Source organism: Sparus aurata, chromosome 1 (assembly GCF_900880675.1).
Source record: "Sparus aurata chromosome 1, fSpaAur1.1, whole genome shotgun sequence".
Classification (NCBI taxonomy): Eukaryota; Metazoa; Chordata; class Actinopteri; order Spariformes; family Sparidae; genus Sparus; species Sparus aurata.
The window spans coordinates 25,647,524-25,670,088 of record NC_044187.1 but is presented as its reverse complement, the minus strand read 5'-3'; the positions used below and the strand labels follow the sequence as shown (position 1 = coordinate 25,670,088).

At 37.8% G+C, this 22,565-nt stretch overlaps 1 protein-coding gene across 1 annotated transcript in view; it reads left to right on the top strand.

Annotated features, from left to right (window-relative positions):
* tusc3 (tumor suppressor candidate 3) overlaps nucleotides 1-22,565 on the top strand; it is an 86,087-nt gene that overhangs the window by 28,425 nt on the left and 35,097 nt on the right. Inside the window, exons 2-4 of the mRNA XM_030428401.1 lie at nucleotides 9,051-9,220; nucleotides 15,255-15,372; nucleotides 20,297-20,437. Of these exons, the coding sequence (XP_030284261.1) occupies nucleotides 9,051-9,220; nucleotides 15,255-15,372; nucleotides 20,297-20,437 (429 nt within the window). The remainder of the gene's footprint in view (nucleotides 1-9,050; nucleotides 9,221-15,254; nucleotides 15,373-20,296; nucleotides 20,438-22,565) is intronic.

The following is a 22,565-nucleotide window of genomic DNA, read 5'->3' as shown; positions in this document are numbered from 1 at the left end:
TGTATTGTGCTAATCAGCCCTCACTACAACAGGCATAAAGACTTCTCCACATTTGTGCATTGATAAACGTCTTTGAAATGCTATATGGTATTGATTTTGAACTTGAATTAAATTATGGAAATTAAAGTCATAAACTGTCGCACACTAATGTAATCTTTGCCCGGTAGCCACTGGCAAAAGCATTAACCCTGTGTTGATATGATTTGAGATAAATTCGCAGCCATCATCAGGTTTAGTCGTGTACGATATTGCCTGCCTAAAATATTGTTTGGTTTGCTCACAATCCCCAGTCTGAAACAATAAGACTAGCTGCGTCTCAGTGTTGCATCACCAAATTCTGTCTTTGTCTGTCTCAATTGCTGCGTCTTCATTTATTATTAAACAACTGTTTTTTTTGTTTGTTTTTTGTACCCTTTTCCTTCTTTTGATACTCTGTATTGCCTCCGGTTTCTCTCTTGCTCTCTCTCTCTCTTACTTTTTACTTGCCCAGGTGATTTTCCTCCTTTCTTCATCCCTCCTCACCCCCTGTCATCCTCCTATTTTTTCATTTACTTTCCTCTCCTCCCTCCTTCCCTCCATCTCTTGGCTTTATTGCAGGGAGCAGTACAGTGACCATATGCTCCCTGAGTGCTTGCGTTGCCTCCCTATTGTTTTTACAGTAGGACTGGCCCCTTGCCCTGTGTCCACCCCCAGTTTTTATTGGGATGCTTTTATAACAAAATCAAACTGCACAGATGCCCCATAATCCCAATTGGAGCTTTCTGCTTCCCCTGAGAAATGATATCTGCAAGATCGGGAAAAGAAAAATAATAAAGGGGAAAGGGGGGTTAGTGGAGGTCAAGCAGAGTGACTAAACAATTAGCCTTGGCACTGTGCTTATGTTTTGTGACAGATATAAAGTGTAACTAGAATATGTTACAGTCCTGGTTCAAACATCTGGGATAACTGGTATGACAGTGCATTGTTAAAATATTCTACCATATAGTTGGCTGGAGAACGTCAATGTGCTCTTTATTTACGAAAAAAAAAAAAAAGTATCTTTCTCTGGCTCTCCAAGTAGGATTATTTTCCCAATCAACTTTTAAGTGTATTAAATGTAAAAAGAAAACAAAATGATATATTTAAACAAGAGCCCAAAGTGACATCTTCATCTTCTTGGAAAATTACTGAAATGATTTATCGATTTTAAAATAGTAGGTGACTTATCGTTGAAGCACTACTGTAGAACAAATCCACCAATTAAATAGAATTTGGATATCCCAGTTCAGGTTTAAGAGGTATCCCACTGAAAAAGGTAGTTTTACCTGATTTTTTGTTGGAGCTCAAAACCATCCTCAGTGTAGACAATTCTGTAGTCTTAATTCAGCCGTCATGGTCTTAATTGAGTTTTCCTACAGAATAATGTGATGTCATTGTCGTGAGGATGAAACCTAGCCACCCACAGCCACATGCATACGGTGTTTTTATCAATTTCACACATCATTTCAGCTTCAAAATTATCGCAAGAGGCCCTCCTAACTGTGTTAAAGCATCTGAAAAAGTTTAAAAGTTAACTTAATGAAACTTGCAGACATCCTGAACTTACAAACACAAAAGACTTAGACAGGCACCCTCGGGAAAGGAAATGACAGAAGATTTAAAATGTCACACCATGTGCCTGCAAGGTTTAGATAGAAGCCATAATCTGTGAGCAAAAGAAAAAAAAAAGCAAATCTTTAGATATTCTGCAAGCATCACTGAGAGAGACACAACCGCTAGCACTAATGGGGGGAAAGATATAAACTAAAATCAAATCGCTGGAGGTTGATGGATGTGAAGACACATGGACAAAGGCAGGGGAAAAATACATTTATTTCAGTAATTGTTATTAGACAGATAAGCTGACAAATCCTCCTCCCCCAACCCCGCTGCTGACAAGTCACGGTATTTTTGGGAATCGCAGATTATGGGCTGACAAATACGGAGCTGCAATATGAAAGTACATTGGTTTGATACAGCGGAGGTGAGAAACGAAAACAATGGCACTGACAGGCAAACTGACTCAAACAGATGCACTATCAAAATGTGTGGTGGTATATATATTCAACATCACACCGAATAGAGTGTTCTTTTACTTCCTTTATTCACAGGATTTGGGATATTTTCTCCAGTGGTCTGTGTGTATGTGTACTTACAAACAAACAAATGACAGCCAAAAGCATGTTTCTGTTACAGTAATTGGTGTGGAGGGCTCTGCGTTGCTCCTTGTGCTGCCCTGCTCACTTGTCCAACTTCTTTGCTGCTTCGTCACCTTTCGTGCCCCCTTCCTCTCATGAACCCCTTCTTCCCCCATGTATCGCTTCTCTTCTTCTGCCTCATTTGCTTTCTTCCTCATGGAGTCCTCAGTTCCTTCTCATCCTATTCATTGCCATATCTGGAACTGTTTTTGCTTCAACCAATACATTTATTTCTCCTCAATTCTAACCTCACAGTTACCCCCCCCCCCCCCTTTTAATTCTTCCCTTCTGTCCCTGTAATAATGATATTATTAATGATAATGATAATTAATTTAAAAGCATTGACTTATGAGGCATGTTGCTTCTCCTTTTCTTTCATTTGTTCTGCCCTCCTGAGTTCCCTTTGAGCATGTGTTCGTGTATGTAAGTATTTTCAATTTAACTTCACACAGGCAGTCCCAAAGTCATCATAAGGACGCTATGATTAGCATAAATTGACTTGCAATTTTTTGTTGCTTTTTACAAAGAGCAGTGTACTTCTTTGTGTCTGTGTGTGTGTGTGTGTGCGTGTGTGTGTGAGTTTGGGTGTGAGTGAACGTGTGTGAGAAAGTGGGTGAGACATGAGTCTTTGTTCGATGTTATACGAAGCCAATTTCCAGTAATCCCGCTTTCAATGGGCGAATTGGAGGAAGCTTGATGGCCAAAGCCTAGACCCATTCACTTACAATAGACCTGTGTTTAGACCGCTCAGAGCAAGGGATTGTGGATTGAACAAATGCTGTTGGCTTTTCATGAGGAAGGTTCACAGATCAAACCCCTCGCTGGCTGGCAAAATCATGGCTGTCCCCATCCAGTTACTACAAAACACTTGAAGGTACGATGTGGGGGGTTTCTACACTAATCTCACTGTAGAGCAATGTTACAATCAGTGCTCCAGGCTGATCCACGTTTTACCTACACGGAATGTAAACGTCCCAAAATCCAAATATTTTTTTCTTTACTTTCTTGTTATCAGTTATTTATTCAAAGCACTTTTGCCTCCAAACTGTACTCAGGTGAAGTACTTAGTGCATTTATTCTTTGTAAACTTGCTGTGTTTTCACAATTAACTGCAGTTCAGATTGTACAGCTCTCAGTCGTGCTTTGTGTATAGTTTTCAGCTTTATTGGCTCTGTAAGCTGTAGGCTATTAGCTCTGTTGCTGTGAGCTCCATGAGCCAAAGGAAACTGCTGTCCACCAACTGCTATGAGCTAACTGCTAATTAGCTGTCCTCCTGCCAATTTAGGCATGGATTTGAGTTTCACAATGCCGTGTTGTCAGGAAAAAAAATATATTGTGCGCCCCCTGTCAGTAAAGAGTTCACTGCATCTATTCAGACTTGAATGCATCATACTTTTGGGTAAGGTCGTGCGCTATGTAGCCAGCCACTTCCTGAAACTAACACTGTGGAGATGGACATCCATGATAACAGCATAAGACGACTCGCTCTGCTGCAGTCAGCGCTCGGTTGGGTTTGTCATTTTCAAAGCGACAGTTTTACACACTCATACTCCCAGAGGTGTCACAGTAAAGATCTTTGTTCATCACAAACACATTTTCTATCATCCACATGATATAAGAAGAAAGTTCTGAGCATATTATGTCACAATTAATTTTTTCGAAAAGGTCCTCTTGGACAGGGAGCACTGTGAACCTCCCCTCCTCTTGTTATGGCCTTATTATGGGAGGCCGTAACATGGAATGGTCACCAAATATTCATGAAACACTAACCTCAGCATTTCCTGTCAAAAACTTTTGAGACTGTTCTCAAAAAGAGAAAAATAAATGACCGTTTGCTCTTGAGTATACTTGAGATGACAGTTTCATTGGCAGTATTTTCTTTCATACAGACAGTGAAAATCAAATGGCACAATACAGATTTACACCCGGTAGTTTCTCTAAAGTGAAAATCACAGAGTTTGGACTGATAGGTCAAGCTCCCCCATTCAAAACATCTTGAAATTGGAGAGGTGATTTCACCAACTCGTGTCATGCTGCCTGGCTGCTGCAGACTAAATCACCTCGTCTCTGTTCGAATACTACAAGAAGTTTGTTAATTCCAAGCAGTCCTCTTCTTCCTTGCAGCACTTCTTTCATAGTTTAAAGGGTAATCTGGTTTTGGCCTTTCTTGCTCTGCGCTTTTATGCGGTCAATTTATTCTGTGTTTTGGACTAGTATCTGTAGTTTTACATACTGCTGAGTACATCTTTGTTTTTTTAGATTAGAAGTTAAACAGGATTAAGTTAGGGAGAGGAATGGGATGTATCAGGATTGGCCTCTTTTGTCTGCTGTGGCTGCAGGACTGGTCAGCTTTTAAAATACTAAATTACTCATTTGGTTGAGCAACTTACCTGAAAGATAAACCAGCTAACCACATGGCTTCCTGCTTAACTCACCAAGTGAGTCGTTGAGTGAGTGACTGGCAGGAACTCACCGATCTACCAATTAGCTAATTTGTTAGCTAAATAATTAATTAACTGACTGTCCGGTTAGCCAACTGGCTGAGTGCGTGATCATTAATCTGACGGTTTTCAGGCAGATTGATTGGCTGGCAGAGTAACGGTTTGATTAAAAAACTGTCTGGCTGATAAACTAACCGTCCTCTATCATGCCCTCCATAACCACTGACTGTGTGGCCATCAGTTGTTTTTCTTTTCTTCTCCTTCTTCTTGGAGAGTTGGTGTAAAAACTCTTAATATCAGTTTGTGGATGCTCTGCATGAGAAAGTTTTTCTTTCAGAGTCACTTAATTTATTTAGTCTTCTATTCTTTATTTAGCCACCTTATCCAGCTCTTAGCTCGCAGTAATGACTTGTCATTGCTACATGAAAGGGAGCTGGTGAAAAGAAGATAATAGGAAAATTAAAACAAAAACAGGAGAAACAACAAATGAAGATTAAGTAGAAAAATGGAAATAATGAAAAAATTGAATGAGGAAACGAGGGAACTAGATGAACATTTCAAATTTTAGTGCTACTGACCCTGCTGCTTACCCTGTGGCCTATTTTGTGTGTGTGTGTGTGTGTGTGTGTGTGTGTGTGTGTGTGTGAGAGAGAGAGAGAGAGGGGTTATGACATTCACAGAGAGAGTAACAGAAAATCAGATGGATAAAGCAGGATATCTGCAAACCATTTGTGCATTTTATTCTCACACACACATAAGTGCAGTCACACACCCTAGTTGTGATTCATTTTAATGCCCTCTGTGCTCAGTGGGGTAGAAAATAAATGTTTTTAATGGTCCCGGGCTGTTTGGAGTGCTTATGTGTTATACATGTTTGTGTGGTGGGTCAGGTAAAGTAGGGAGTCATAACGCTGATGTGTGGGAGTCACTTGAAGGTCTAACATAAGGCATTTAAATAGCTCTGTGCAGACAGTGCTCCTTAAAGAGTTTTTAGCTACTTTGTAGTTAAGAGGCATCATTTTGTCTGAATACAGACAGTAATGATTCCTGTGAACTCTCAAATAGTGGCTGTGTTTAGCACAACTGAAGCGTGAACAAGGCCTTTAATTTGAGGTGGTCTTTTATTATCATTGGCAGGTCTTTTATTTTGAATTCCCTGTTTTTTTTTCTTGTTTGTTTTTTTTTAAATCGAATTAAAAGAAGCCTTCTTTTCTTCATGTTTACCTGTTGTAATGGTAAAACCAGCATAATGTCTATAGTGTCTTGTGGCTAATTTAGTGGTCGTGACACATTATTTTATCATTGTTAATAGGACTTTCCATTTTGAGACCCCTCAAACGACAGCATGTACTTCATAATATACACTGCATAAAATCCAGTAGACTCTCCAGTTGCCCTTCTCTCCATTGCTTTTTCAGCACGTTGACATCATCTCTTACACTTTGCTCACAAGTAGTACTTTATGTTTGAAAACTGTGTGTGCGTGTGTGTGTGTGTGTGTGTGTGTGCGGAGCATGAGTAGGGCAGTGCATCATTACAGCCAGTATGATTGGCATCCAGGACTGACAGCTCTCCTTTTGAGGCTGACTGCACACGGGCAAAAAGTTGGTAAATAAATTAAAGACAAAAAAAAATCAAAGGTGTACAAATAGCTCTTTGTACCTGTGTGCACACCCTTCTCCGTCGGTTGTACCCTTTATGTTGTGTTGCTCAGTGAATCTCCAGCCTCATTATACATGGCCCATTAGTGTGGGAATGTGTGTTGTCAGAAGTGAACAAGCAACACAGCAGAACCACATGCCATTCCACAGTCTATCTTTCTCTGTCTGTCTCACTCTCATCTTCCGATTTTACCTTTTTGTCTCCTGAGATCTTGTCTGCAGCCTGTTTACTAGAGAGCTTTCATTTACAGCTCTTCTCTGTTTTTGCAGCCAAGCCCATGACCTAATATGTGTGTTTGTATGTGTGTGAGAGAGACATATTTTGTATCTGATTAGCAGTAGCAGAGAGACTCGGTGCTTAATTATTTAGCTACTGTCTATTCGATCCAGTACTCGCACACTACTGGGTAGAAAGAGGGATGGAGTGGGAGAGACAGAAAGTTACTGTTTACAATAAGAGGCCTTGGGTGCATGCTGTGTAAGCATGCGCTAACACATAGTTGATGTAAACTGACTGCAGATTTTTGAAAAAGTTCAACCACAAAAGCTTACCACTCTGCACTGCTACTCTTCAGCCCTGCATAAAATGCCCCTCTGCCCGGAGACCTGCAAGCATATGTGGGCTGAGAGAGAGAATGATATACCATAGTTGGGTAAGTCAGCAGGCTCAGCTGGCTATACATGGTGATAATACATTTAAAAATAAACAAAAAATGGGCACAGCTATGTTAGAGCGTGCTCAGCATCCAAGGCTTATTTTAAATATTTAATGTTGGATTTTGTGTTTCAAGTAAAAGACTTGCAGGACATGCACAGATAATTTGCTTTGACAAACCATTAGGCAAAGTTATTCCTATGACATTTTCTAAACTGTGTTTTTTTATGGGTACTCCGAACAGCAGTTGCAGGACTACTGCATTAATTCTGATTCAGCAAGGGGTGTATTTTTTTGTATAACCTGTTCCCATTCAGAGCTAGCTGTGGTTAAAAGAGGGCCATTAGAAAACTTTTATCAATTTTTATTTACATTTATGGGTTAAAGTGCAGACATGATGGACTAAAGGCCTTTAATGAAAAATGCATGACAAATCCTCAGCATAAATTTAATGCAGTCTATTTCACACACACACACACACACACACACACACACACACACACACACACACACACACAAAACAGTTTTATGGTGTAAACATGCTTCCATACAGATTTTTTGCTGTATAGAGGTTGGAAAACAAGAGTGTTTCTTCAGCAGTCTGAGTATTTCATCACTCATCAGTTCAGAGCTCAGGTTTGGCAGAGATGATGCTGGTAGAAACGAAGCAGTGTCCTGCTGAGAACTGAGACGAATACGGTCTTACAGTAGATTTACAGCCAAACACAACCACACATGGCACAAGGAGACTAATGCATACGCACACACACTTGCATAAAGCTACACTGAAACATTGTTGTACTCCATCATATGAGTTTGCTGATATAAGCATTTCAGCTTTATGAACCTTGCAAATGCACTAGCTCGTGTGTTTGTGTACACGTGTATGCTGTGTGTTGTTTATCTTTAGCGTTCCTACGCCAACTCTGTTGTGACCTTTACGCTAAGTCGGACCAGATTTAATCAACAGCAGACTCCTACAATTCACACTGGCTTTTCTGTGCATACACACACACCTCAACTGCCTAGTCAGGGCTAATATTCTGTAAATAATGGTTAGGTGCTGTATTCCAGATTCTTTGCATCCCTTTAGTCAAAGCAGGCCAGGAGTCAAACTATTAAAATTTAGATTTTTTTTTTTTTTGATTAGGACAATGCACATTAATTAACATATCAAAGAGCATCAATGTAAATATGCCGGAGTTGCATAATTGCTAAATTTCATCCGTCGTCCTAAGGCAGTTATTATGAAAACATACAGACAATACATCATGGCAAAAAAAGACAAAAAGAGAGAGAGAAAAAGAAAACATGTAGAAATTTTACACAAAAAAATAAGTCCTGATTCACATAAAGGTAAAATCCATACAAAAGGTAGAAAAGGTTTAGCAACTAGCATCCAGCAACACCTTGCTGTGTATCAACATCAGACTTTCAAATGGCCTATATACTGTAAGGCTCCTGACTGGTCAAGGAATTGCTTGAATGTCAGACAACTTTAGAGACTAAGACTTTTATGTATTCTGTATAAAAGCTGGATGATACCAGGGGATTGTACAAATAGATAATTTCATTCTGGAGTTGGTCAGAATGTCTTTGCAACTTTTCTATACTGTCACTTTACTCTTTATGCTTTCTTCCCCCCGAAGACATTAAAGCTGAATTTGTATGACTATTGTGATCTGTTTATTTGAAAGTAGTGTAAAGCCTTTTTGTGGTTCCAGAAGAAGCTCCATGTAGTCTGATACATGTCCTCCAGTGATGTTACAAATTTTTTCTTCCTTTTTCAAAACCTAGCACCTACATTACCTATAATGCAACCTAGCCACTTAGTGACATCACTAGAGGCACTTTTTTGAATATGCCGTAGTACTCCCCATGAACTGTAAACACACTTTAATAGGTGTGTGTTTAATTGGTGGAGTCAGCCTTTAAGTAAAAAACACAGTATGTAAATACTTTGTTACAAGTAAAAGACCTGCATTCAGAAGTAGAGATGAATGTTTCTGATTGAATGTAAATGTCCTAATGGGATGTATTGTCCTCTCTTTGCCCTTTTCCTTGTCTATGTGCTCAGAATCTGCTGTCAGAGAAGGTTGACCAGATGATGGAGTGGTCCTCTCGGCGTTCGGTCGTCCGGATGAACGGGGACAAGTTCCGTCGCTTTGTCAAGGCCCCACCCAGGAACTACTCTGTCATTGTCATGTTCACTGCCCTGCAGCCTCAAAGACAGTGTTCCGTCTGCAGGTATGTGCACACAATGACACACTCAAGACCAGTGCACCTGGTGTGCAATTTGGAATAACCCTGTTTTTTCCCTCTGTTGCCTGTAATTCTCATGTCCTCAAGTTAATGCGTTGCATGAAAATTCACCTACAGTGATAAAGTCTGTGAGCAGTCAAGTCGGATGCACAGGTCTAAATGTCCTCAACTGATATTTCACATAGCCTCCTTCCATATATAGACCTTCCCACGTTAAGAAACACAGAAAACAGCATTATATAACAAGAACCTGTGGGTCACATTGACATTTGTATCAATGGGACTCCAGCCAGAAATACTACCAAAGGGGAATGAATAAATTCCACAGTTAAGGACAACAAGACCTACTTACCCACTTGCAACCTAAAATCCATTATTGCACAAGGCCAAAAATCTCAAAAGTGAGCTTTAAATGGGATTTTTCTTTGACAAAATCTGAATCCTAGAAGCAATTGCATCGCATCAATGTCAAGCACTACACCAAAATGCTAATACAAGATCAGACGTTAATTTCTTAGTTCAGAATTGAAATGAATTTGCATTTGAATCTAATAATTTTAACTCCCTGACAACCATTGCTTCAGGACCATGGACAGCTCTCCACACTACACTGGCTTTCTAAATAGAGTGGACTCCTGGCACAGCCCATAGCTCTGAAAGCTGCTTTGGATCACTCAGTACAATCATAAGAAACAATGAAACATAACTATTCTGCTTTCTTTTTAATCTAAGTAATACCAACAAGGGTAAACATGGGTTTCCAACAAGGGAAAACTACTAAAAAGACTACTGCAGCATCATGAGCAGACATATGAATAGGAATACCTGCTAAAATGTACTGTTAGTAAAATGTACTTAAGTTTTTTTTGTGTTTACAATATGCACACTCCACATACTACACTTTTTTTAACAAATCAAATCATTTTTTATTAATAAATCAGTTCAAGTTCAAGTTACTTTATTAGTACCTAGAGGTAGATTTTGTTTGCAGTAGTAGAGTCCTCATACACACATATGGGAAAACATATACATAAACATAAACAACACAATCACACATCATCCAAATTAGGACAGTGGAAGTAAAAAAAAGTAAGAACTTTTAAAAAGTTTTTTAAAAAGTTTTTACAAGGTTCTTACAGGTCCAGATCATTCTGAGATGGTGAAATTGAACTGAACTGCTAATAATAATAAGAAAATATACAAAATGAATCAAAAAAATTATTTAGGTTATAAAAACAGACATAAAGAGTAAAATATAAATAGATAAGTAAAATAAAACAAGTACAGCAATGAGTAAATAGTAAAAGCAGCAATAATTAATCATTTGTGCAAAATAAGTTTATCGCTTATTTTTCAGTGTAATAGCTGCAGGGACAAAGCTGTTTTTGTGTCTTTTTGTTTTACACTTAGGGGTTGTAAACCTGAAAGCTGAAACTCATTGTGCAATGGGTGGGAACTGTCCTTTAAAACTGAACCACATATGCATTGTAGTTTTACATTATTAGTTTTGAAATGCTTTTTCTCAGGTTTATCTGAATTGCAGTCATTTTTTTTTTGTTCCATTTTCCTTGCTTTGCTTTGATTGTTTGTCCCTACATTTTTGCTGTTGATATGTTGATATCTAAATGTTTGTAAAGTACTCTGTAATCTTGAATGGTCGAAAGGAAGAAAAAAGAGGGTCTCAAATAGGCATTCTTCCTGGAGTTAGTGTTATCTAGCATAAATCTCACCAGACAGGACAGACAGACAATAGATATAGTAACTCATAGGATAACACAACACTTGCAGGGTTTGTTTAATCCTGTATCAAAAAAAAGGGGGAAAGCAGGCGTGTGACTCATTTGAAAAATTATGTCATGTTGCCTGATTGGCAGTCTAGTTTTGAGGAATTTATAATAACCTGATTTTGTCAGATACATCTGCACCTTTTGTCTGTGTGGTATAAACCTGGTGGTTGACTTATGTCCCTGTGTCTTAGGGGACATCCAGCGAGTTGATGAAATCAACATTGACCTTCTCCATCTTGACCCTGTAACTCTAATCAGCCACTATCCTACTTCATCAGTCACTTGATTAAATAACGTATTCATCACTCATATCAGCAGCCCTCATCATCCTCTCTCTCTGTCTCTGTGTATGTCTCTTTCTCTTGCTCTTTTTTCTTGTCTTTTCCTTTTATAAAATATCTTTTTCATTATGCTTTTAATAGTAACACAGCACACATACAAATATAGTTTTTTTGTCCCTTTTCATTGCTATGCTTTTAAATTCACATTCAAATGTTGCTTTATTTGTATAATTACATAAATAAATGACAAAGCAGTTTGTGTAAGGTTCCCTTATACACACTCTTACCTCCTCTCACCATTTGCTGTGTGCTGACCCTTGAAATATGTATACACACAAGAACAAAATCACAACGAAAAAACTAGACTTATTATTTCTATTAGATTGCCAGATGTGTGCATTGACGTTAATCAGCTCTCATTCACCCTTGCTTTAGTATCATTATAGCTTCTTCTCCTCTGTTTGTTTCTTTTGTTGCATTTCCCCAGGAATTTTCTTATTAACATTGGCGACAGCATCACATCATTAGAAAACTGATTGAGAGAGGGATTTAGAGTAAGAGTGGGTGACCTGAGCATCTGTGTCTAGAGGACTGTCAGACAGTGAAAAATACAGCTAATCACTCACTCACTCCCTACCACATACTATATAGTATTTTTAAGTAAGTAATCAGTGCTTTCACACTAGATAAGAGACACAATTAACTATTATCAAAGATGTCCGTCTTAGTACTTGGCCTATAGTCACTCAATTTTTAAGCCTGCCAATGGTCTGTATTTTCAAACAATGCACAAGGCACAAATGATAGTAAAGCAATGCAGGGCTGCAAGGAATGACTGACAGTAGCCCTTTATCGACCGCATTTTTTTTTTTAATACAAGTTGCCAGAGACACTACCAGTTACCAAATTATCGTTGTTTGGTCCTGTAACATTGCTTTGTGGGTTGAAGTGTGAGACATTTCTCTTTTATTCAATGACTATGGCACGCTGGCTCGCTTCTGCTGCGGCTCTGATACAAACTCTGGAGGCACGTCAGAGCTGCAGCGAAACTGTCCCCCCTCTCCGATGCGGAGAATCAGAGATTCCCACACTGAAAGGGCAGTGTGAATGGGACAAGGGATGCAACAGTTCATACACAGCTCAGGCTTTACTCCCTGAAGAAGAATACAGTTTTATGCTGAATGAAACTGTGGATGAAACTGGCTTCTCTTTTATAGGAATGATACATTCTCTACATATTTTTTAACTTAGGTTACACTTGGTAGATTTTCAGTGGCCATAACTGATAACTTTTTTTCATTTTGAAAGAATAAGGTTCAGGTCCAGCTTAACAATTCTTGTGTTTAGGTTTGCCAGCAAATATTTCAACTGCTGTAGCATTTCCATTGTTTATGTCAGATGTACAGATTCTGCTTTTCTTTGCTCACATTAAAGAAATAAATGAATCACATACAGGAGAATTTGCTAAACACATACCATCAGGTAAACTAAACGCTATTCATTCTGCTTAATTAGAGGGCACCGAAATAAGCTTCATCCCAAAATGCATACAATGATTTACACACACACAAGCAGAAAATCCTCAAACTTTTACAATCGTGTGCATATATACATAACGACAATCACACAGATACTGTTGGCAAATTAATTGAATTAACACTTCAGAGTAAACGCAATATCATTGATACTAGTCACAAAAAACTATCATGTCTAATTGTAAAATTGTGTACAATAAAACACAGAAAAAAAAACTCAGAAGGAAAGTTTAACAAACACAGCAGGGCACATTTTAACTACAGCAACATCTACTGCTAATATACAATATATGTATGACCAAAAATGTCGTGCTAGAATATGAAATATTGACCACAGTCTATAGCATGGTCACTACCAGACTTTGAAAAATAAATAATTAAAAAGGGTTTTCTGTAATTTTTTTATATTTTTAGTCCCTAGCTTGTTGTGCTGCTTAATTTATGTTACTGTGGTGAGACAGTGAGACATGTTAATATATTTAAAGAGTTAGTACTCGAATTAGATGGAACACAAAGAAACAGACTGAAAAATATTTTTGATATATATATCACATCATTGTTTAAGGTGTTTACTTATCACTCAAACCCTATGTATAACCTTAGTTATACAATGTAAACTTAAGTTTAAATGGTCCTTTTAAGACCTTCAAGATTATGTGTTACCTTACTGCTGTAAAGATCCCAGGTATATATGATTGAAGTGTCTTATGAAAAAAAGAATTATTTCACTAATTGGTTTAACATCTTAACATATTTTTTTTATTTTGTTTCATCAATTTATTGTTTTTGCAATATGATGATATTTCTTAATACAAGAAAAAATATAGTTATCATTTGGACAGCTGCCAGATGCTAAGTAAACAATAAATGAATAACAGAGACTATCAGGATAGTTATTACCACATCTCAGTGACACCTTGACAACTACAGCAAAGTGGTGTTCAAAACATAAATGAGCACCTCTGTAATCCCTGACAGTCTGCTGGCCTGAGTTTCAACTTCATCTGTGCTGACTGTTTGAAATGGTAGACACTTCAAAGGGACCATCCTAACATTAGCTGCAAAGATAACAATGTAACATCTCCGCACATAACACATCTTGACAGACAATTTACCATTAATTAAAGCCAACACAAGGAGCGGTTGATGTAAGACACAATGTCAAATTGAAGACGAGCAGCAGGAAATGACATTTAGCTAAAGTCAGAAACAATAGACAGAGAGGAGAGAAAATAGACTGCTTCTTGGCTTTAAGTGTTTATCTTGTCATGTAGGAGGGGGGATAAGGTGAGAGACTGGTTAAAATCACACCTTCATCAGGCTACGATTTAAGGAAATTGAAATAAAACAAATGAGGTTCTAAAAAGAGAAAAATTGAAATGCATCATCTTCTCATGTCATGGAGACCATTATGGAGACAGTGCTGAGGATCTAGAGTATTTTATTTTCTTCTGCCTTCATCTTCTTTCTTTCTCCCTTTTCTGACTCTGCATCCTTTTAGAGTCTGTTACCGTTTACAGTCTCTTTTACATTGGACCTTTGCATACTTCCTCTTTTTTTGTACCCTATCTTTGTCTCTACCTTCTGTTTTTGAGGTCACTGGCTGTTGTTCTCTTCCCCCCCCCCCCCCCCCCCCCTTTTTTTTTTTGTCTTCATGAATAAATTTATTGTTTTCATCCTTTGTGCTTCTCTCTACTCATAGCTTGTCAGAATCAAAATAATGCCTTCTAGGGGATAAGAGCAGATTAACAATTGGAGAAAAACTGAAAAGTCAAAGTAAACCAAGTATTTGTAATAACAGACTCAGAAGGAATTATTGACAACAAATTAAACAAGACATTGTGAATGCACAAAAAGTTTTCTCTTAGCTGTTCCCTTATGATAACAATACTTGTCACCAGCATTTAGGTTTGTAAAAAAAAAAAGACTACAAGATACAAAAAGAATTTGTGTGAATAAGGACTAAATACGATCTTAAAGAACCTTCTGCTAAAGTAATAAAACTTATATAGGGGAAAATCTGAAATTTCTCAGACGGCAGATCCGCTATTTTTATCGATCTATCAATTTTGCACTGAGCTATTGGTGATGCGGAACATGAAAATCCACATTCTTTCACTGATGAAGGAAACCAGTTTCAATTAGGGGAATTAAAAAAGTCGTTTATAATGTTTACACTTGTTCAGGTTATTGTCTTCTGTGAAAACAGTCGTCATTCACACAACTGCAGCAATATAGATCTGAAATTATGTTTAATTATTTGTGACCTCTCACTTGAGTGATATCTGCTGTACCTTGGGTACTTGAGTATGTGTATTTGAGACAAAGCAAGTGTTTCACAGTTTTCTACATGTTATATCTGACATTTTCTGTCTCAGGTTAATTCCTTAAAATCTTTTTCATTACCGTCTTACAGGCAGGCGAATGAGGAGTACCAGGTCCTGGCTAACTCGTGGCGTTACTCATCTGCATTTTCAAACAAGCTCTTCTTCACGGTAGTGGATTATGATGAGGGAGCCGATGTTTTCCAACAGGTACTATAACTCATTTCCTTTACTATCGATACTTAATGGATTCACCCTAGTGCAAGTCGCATCTTGTATTCTTTCCCTTTTCCTCCTCTGTCCCTTCCCCATCCCTCTGCTTGGATAGCACCCTCTTTTCTCTCTGGGATTATGTCCCTCATCATAACCCAAACCAAGACTGTAAGGAAACACACTACACACAATAACAAACTACACACAATAATATTAAACATACAGCAAAACACTACTGCACCTTGTTGCAAGTGCAGTAGCTTGATTTTAAAATCAGTGGGCTTCTAATTTCATAAATAATTCAGGTGTCACAAGGAAGGTTCATATGACATAAGACAGATTGATATGACAAAGTAAATAGCAACAGTTAATTGCTGATTTTTTCATTTTTTTTTCGCTGTTCCGCCTTTAGATAGTTAAACATACTATGTTGGTTGCTTTGGCTCAATAAAAATACAAAGAAAAACTTGATGTAAAATGAAGGTGCTATTGTGGGTCAAAGATTCTGAGTTAAATCAATCCTTGCAAATTCCTTCCTTTATACCTTATTCACCTTCAAACCTTACTCCTCCTGTTGCTCTTCTCTCTTCTACATCTATTCATTCTTTATTCTGTTCAATAGGCCCACCAGCTGATTTCTATTAGAAAGTGATGGCCTGGAACTTCAACAGTAGCTCAGCAGATAAATCTACTGAAAAACCTTACATGAAAAGTGCACAGAGAAATGCAGTGACGCAAAACATTCTGCAGTAGCACAAAAGCAAAAAAGGGCAGGTACAAAAACATGTACATATGTACATGGACACTTTTCCAAGGACAAACATGCAACCTTACAAGCAAAAAGGTAATAAAATGATCAAATGACTCATGCAAATGGTACGCAAGCTACCCACAAGCAGCAACACTCATCAGTCATGTAATGGGAAGAAAAGCCACAAGTACGTGAAATATCCACAGCACTCTTAAATGGTCGTTTAAACTTTCTAATATTCTTTACGGTTAACAGATTTGGTCAGGTACTTCATACTTCCTGCTTTATTTGATCATTATTTTCTCAGTTATTGGTTTAGTCTATAAATGTCTGAAAATGGTGAAAAATCAGAGCCAAAGTAATGTATTGTTTTGTCCGACCAACAGTCCAAAACCCCAAAAGAGTATACTACAATACAAGACAATAGAAATGACAAATATTCCTATTTGGGATTTTTTTTTGAGAAGTGTGATGTGTGAATTTTACTGTTAAAAATTGTTTAAACCATCATGTAGATTATCACAATTGTTGCCAAATAATTATCTTGAAAAAAATCTATCCATTTGGTTGTCATCAGACATAAAAAATGAAAGGCTACACAGGTGAACTTCAGTTTGGGCAATGTGAATTATTGTAAAGACATAGACGTCAACATGAGCAGCAACAACATAAACATGGATTTCAACATTAACATCTACCCGCCTGTCGCTGACTCCTTTTTGAAACTAAACCAGCCAAATTGATATGCAGTACATTATTATTCCCTTATACATCGCTAAATATCATAAAACCAGCATTTCATTGACTAGTGCATTGCCCGTAGGAAGCATGTATTCCTATAGAAAAGTGGGAGGTTAAGTAGCTTTTTCATGGATGGCCAAATGAGGCTGTGTTTGAAGGTGGGACATCAGGGATGTAATTGGCTGTTTTTGACTATAATCAAAAGTAGTCAAAAACAGCCAATTTTTTGGCACCTACATCAATGTTTGAATCAAACCCGTGCGCCCTTTCACCCCTAGCTGTTACCTTTCAAACAGATGTGAGGGACTGTGTGTGTTATTATAGACACAGTAAGGCAAGGTAAATAGTTTTTAAGGTGAAATATAATATATTTCACCTTAAAAACTATTTACCTTGCCTTACTTGGTGTAATTATTTTTAGCATTTTGCCCGCGCGTCTCTGGATCTCTTCAGACCCGAACAGACTTGGACTTGTTTAATCTCATTAATCCACAACAGTCAGTTTAGATGCAGAGAACGGAACCGAACCTCCGGCAAAATCCCGGTCCAGCTCGCACCGCTGCAGGTATAAATCCGCTTGTTTTTTAAGGTATGTCGTGGGCTTGAGCTCTGCAGTGATTGGCTCTGGTGCGCACGTGGCCACGGTGTGCAGTGGTTGGCTCTGGTGCGCACGTGACTGTGGTGGCTCCGGTGGACAATGCTTGCAGAATTTGTAAAGCATTTATGAAATAATTTATTCACATTATCATTGCAGTCCAAGCAAATGCTTAGTTGCACACCACTGAACCACGCAGCAGCTATGTTGAAAGTCTCAGGTCAGTCTGATCCTGATCCGCAGAGATATTTGAGGAACACACACACACACACAGAGACAGACAGACAGACAGAGATTTCTTGCTTTTATAGAGAGATTATCTACTTAAAGGAGAACTTCGGCATTTTTTAACCCATATCCCTGTTGATCGAGGTTACCGAGTGCTGTCATTATGAAAAATAAGAGAACGAGAATACGAGAACATTTGGCACAATATTTACCAAGTATCAGAACGGCAGCTAAAGCGAACCTATGGAGGCAGACATCCTTAAGTATCACTTTCGGTTATGTCTGCCCCCATAGGTTCGCTTTAGCTGCCGTCCTGATATCTGGTCAATATTGTGCAAAAAATGTTTCCTACTGACAGCACTCGGTAACCTCGATCAACAGGGATATGAGTTAAATACAGCTGAAGTTTTCCTTTAAGGTCAAATGACTTGTTTCTAATAGTGGTCAGGCAGACACAGATTACAGTAAAGTTAATGGTCTACAGGAGGTTTTTACTTGGAAGCACAGTGGTTGTGACTTTGTGACTATACATTTGTATTGTATCCTACCTGTGACATCAGAATTGGGACAATGGATGGACTCTCCAACAAACCAGAAACACAAACAAACACTCTTAAGAGAGTCTAATGTTCAACTCAGGTATTATAGCATAATTCACTTCAGATATGTTTTTATAACTAGAGAACCTTATTCCTTTTCTCTGATGTGGCTTCAATGACATCTGACTTACTTGATAAGTATACAACTTCCCAACTCAGGGCAACACCCACATCTCTCTGCTGTCTCCGTACCTTCCTGAATACAGAAAAAGATTCTAATACAGAGGTTGACTCCCTGTTGTCCTTTTTTAGTCTACATTTTATACTCTTAGAACTTTAAATAACTGTGCTCAGGCAGAAATAGCCTGGCTTTGCTTCTTTTTTCTTTATCTTAATTTCTTTTTGACTGATTAAATCCAGTAAAATGAAATTAACACATGCTCCTTTAATCTTTCATATTTCTTCTTTTCTTCCTCTTCTTACTGCAGTTTTGCCTGTCGTTGCTGCTGGCCATTATTTGTTTTTTCTTTTTTGATTTAATTGCAATGTCTTTGCCCTCCTGCCTGTGACTCTTTTTGTACTTTTCCTTCAGGCCTTTTGTTTTTCACAACTCTACCCACAGCTGTCATTGTCGTGAGAGAAAATAAGCTATTTAAGTTTAAATGAGAGTTAATTACATGCACATCTTTAGGCGTGTTTTTTTTTTTTTGTCTCTTTTATATAGATTCTAGATTTTATATGTGGGTTGCTTTGTCCATGCATGAATGCATAATTTTGTGTTGTTGTTAAAGGGTATTTATATATCTATGTATGTCCCGTGATTTGTATGCATATGTATGCATGCACACATGCATCTAATCCGTAATTCACCTTAATGACTTAAAGAAACAGGTTGCTGCATGTATAACATAGATAAATAATCTGCACAACTCTCCTCTCTTGTTTTCTTCCATCTCCTTTCCTCTGCTCTTTTCCTTCCACTTCCCCTTCCCTCCTCTTTATTTTTCCATGGGTCTTGGGAAAAACAAAAGAGAGCAAACTAGTTGACTTTATAGTTGTTGATAATTGTAGGGAGTCCTGGGATTTTGAGTTAAATAGGTATGAAACATGGAGGGAGGGAGAGAGGAAGGAATTAGAAAGTACCACCGATTTTCTTTATGTAGCTGTGGTGTGTGTGTGTGTGTGTGTGTGTGTGTGTGTGTGTGTGTGTGTGTGTGTGTGTGTGTGTGTGTGTGTGTGTGTGTGTAATGGAATATATTTACGCATGGACAGAATTATTGGAGATGTTCTCTCTATCCAATTATTAGCTGTGATAGCCAACACACACCCACTTATTGTCTTGTAATCAAATTGGCACACAAAAGCACAGACGCAGAGAGGTATATAACCTGATTTAATGCACTAATAGTGCATATGCCAACACTGCCATTACTGTATCCATATCGCCCAGCCCTATGCACTACAACATGCATGTCACAGTAATGATATACTTTCAGTTATCGGAGCATTTGCTGGCTGCTGAATGTTCAAACAAGTTATGAAAATGTAAAGAAGGCTGTGTTAGGTAGGCAGAAAGAGAATGACATTATGCCAAGCAAAAAAATATTAAAGGCCTTATTTACTGTCTTGAGTAAACCAGTTCTTTCATGCATTAATTAAAATGTAAATTAAAAATCCAGAAGAAAATTTAAATTCTTGCTGCATACATGGATAAACAGAGTCTAGAGTATTATATGAGGGATTTTTGATTAAAGGACATTTTAACCTTTCTCCATGTAATGTTTTGAATAAGTTAAGATACCTTATATTTGCAGTCAACAAATCAGAATCAGAATTCTGTTATTAGTCCAACAGAGGGATAAAAAAATACCAATTGAAAACAGGCCAGAAAGTATAGCAAGCAACTGAGTCTAAACCTGCGATACTAGTCCTAGCATCAGTCTGTTGATGACGACGTTATAATTGATGATGTAATTTATCTTTGGAATGGTTTATATATTCAGTGTGTATGACGAGTCAGAGATGACACATAACTTGACATCCCATCCTCTTTGCCTTTCTCTCTAGTTGAACATGAACAGCGCTCCAACCTTTATGCATTTCCCAGCGAAGGGGAAGCCAAAGAGAGCTGATACATTTGACCTGCAAAGAATCGGATTTGCTTCGGAACAGCTGGCTAAGTGGATCGCGGACCGCACGGATGTTCAGGTACTACATACAGAGATATTGCCATTCAACATACAAATTTGCAAGAGACACACACGGTTGCTGAAAGTATACAGCTTGGACATACAACCTTAGGGTGTATCTCACAAGTATCATTGAGGCACAATATTGCAGTTCTTTAGACAACTCTATAATGTTTGCCAATATCAAAAAGTGTGCCTCAATACAATTGATTCAGTTCAACTGAGGGATTCAAAGCTACGTTGGCCATTACATGCATAACACACCTGTATCTCTGTCTGAAGTTTTGCCATTCAGGTTGTATTTCGGTTAATGTAGGCATTAAATTTGGGGTCATGTAGGCATAGAAAAATAGAAAAGAGGATATCTCTTTTCCTGCTTCATCAATTTAGAAACATTTCTAAAAATTCCCATCGTCCAACAAAGTTCTAGAACTGCAAACCAATTTGGCACCATCAGCTCCGCAACAGTTTTGAAGGCACTTACAGCCTGTGATGGGGCAAATGCCATGTTGACAATGTCATGACCTCATAAACTTCCAGAGATCAGGATTATACAGGTGGGTGTTAGATGCCCTAGCTTGGAGGCACTTAAGGTGTTGGCTCCAGAGAGATCAAACCGTCGAATGTTGGACTACAATCTCATCTTTCCTGAAAAACCTGTCTGCCAAGTACCAGTAGATGTAGTCCAAGCATGCTGCTGACATCCTGTTGAAGGATCTGGATTCAAAAGGCTGCCTTTCAGAGAAGACGATTGGGAGCACTTACACTAAGTGCTAGCTTTCAGGCACTTCAATGTGACTTTACCCCATGAAATAAAGAACAGAAAAGGAAAAATGAAAGGATAGATATATGATCAGAAAATGGTGAGATGAATACATTTGTTTGATGGAGGAACTGGAATGAAAGTCGGCTGGAGAAGTCCTTGTTTGGATTAAGTGCCTACACTGTTCCAGAATGACAATAAGGGTTGATGGTGAATGTATTAGAGCTAGTAGTGCAAACAGCTATTACTCCTCCTTTTCTTCTCTGTTCTTTATTGCATAGTTCACAGCTTTACAAAAATGATACTAGAAATAATGTAATGGATCGTGATACACCATTTTTTTTTAGGTTAAAACATTACAATATGTGCATTGTGTTACACATTATTAGAGCTCACTGTATCTTTACATGTTTTCTGCAACTACAACTAATTACACAAAAGTAGAACATTCTGTTGTTGATTAATTAGAAAAAAAAGCTAATTTTTGTGTTGTCCAAAGTAATTTTACATTAAGTCAATAAAAAAAGGTAAGTTTATGCTGGAAGATTGTTGGAAGATGTCTCACAGTCATTCCTAAATTTTAATCTCATAACACATGGGTACACACGTTTCCACTGGTGAAAATGTGTGTTGGTCACACATGCTGTACATGGTCTTCCTTTTGGAACATTTCACTCTTGCACTTACTCATAGCATACAACATGTTTGGCTTCATGGCCACACACAAACAGAATTTTGCACAGCTATTCTTATTCTTATTAAAAATAGCTGCATCCATGCTTTTTATTGTATTTTAATTGAAATGACTGAAATGACCTTCAGAATAGTCATGATGAACTGTTTCAGGGTTCAATTTGTGCATAAACGCATGACCAAAATAAACCTTCATTTTTATTTATTGTACTTGTTTTATAACTGTGCAGTGGGATTTCACTACCTGACACTACGCTAAATACTCACAAAATGGTTTAGTACAAATTTGAATAATCTTTTCTTTTCTTTGAGGGAGAAGTTTTCATTTACTTGTTCACACATTCCTACATATTCATAATTTGACCCGCCATACATAACTACAACAAGGTTTTCGAAATGATTTTACAGGTTCAAGGTTGGTCCCATTGTTGATCCCCTAGTATTGTGAATTGGAATTTTGTAACCGGCTTCATTTTCATTCATTTTCCTTTTAAAACCACTGTAGGAGCTTCTTCAACAGTCAGTAAAGGAAATTTGAAACTAAACATTTGAAATGAAATAAATACTGACACCTAAACATATTCTCTTTTAAAAAAGGATCAATAGTGAGGCACTGTGGAAATCAGTCACTATATGAATACAATTATTCTAATGTAAGAATATATAATCAATAACTAAGTTATATGCGATT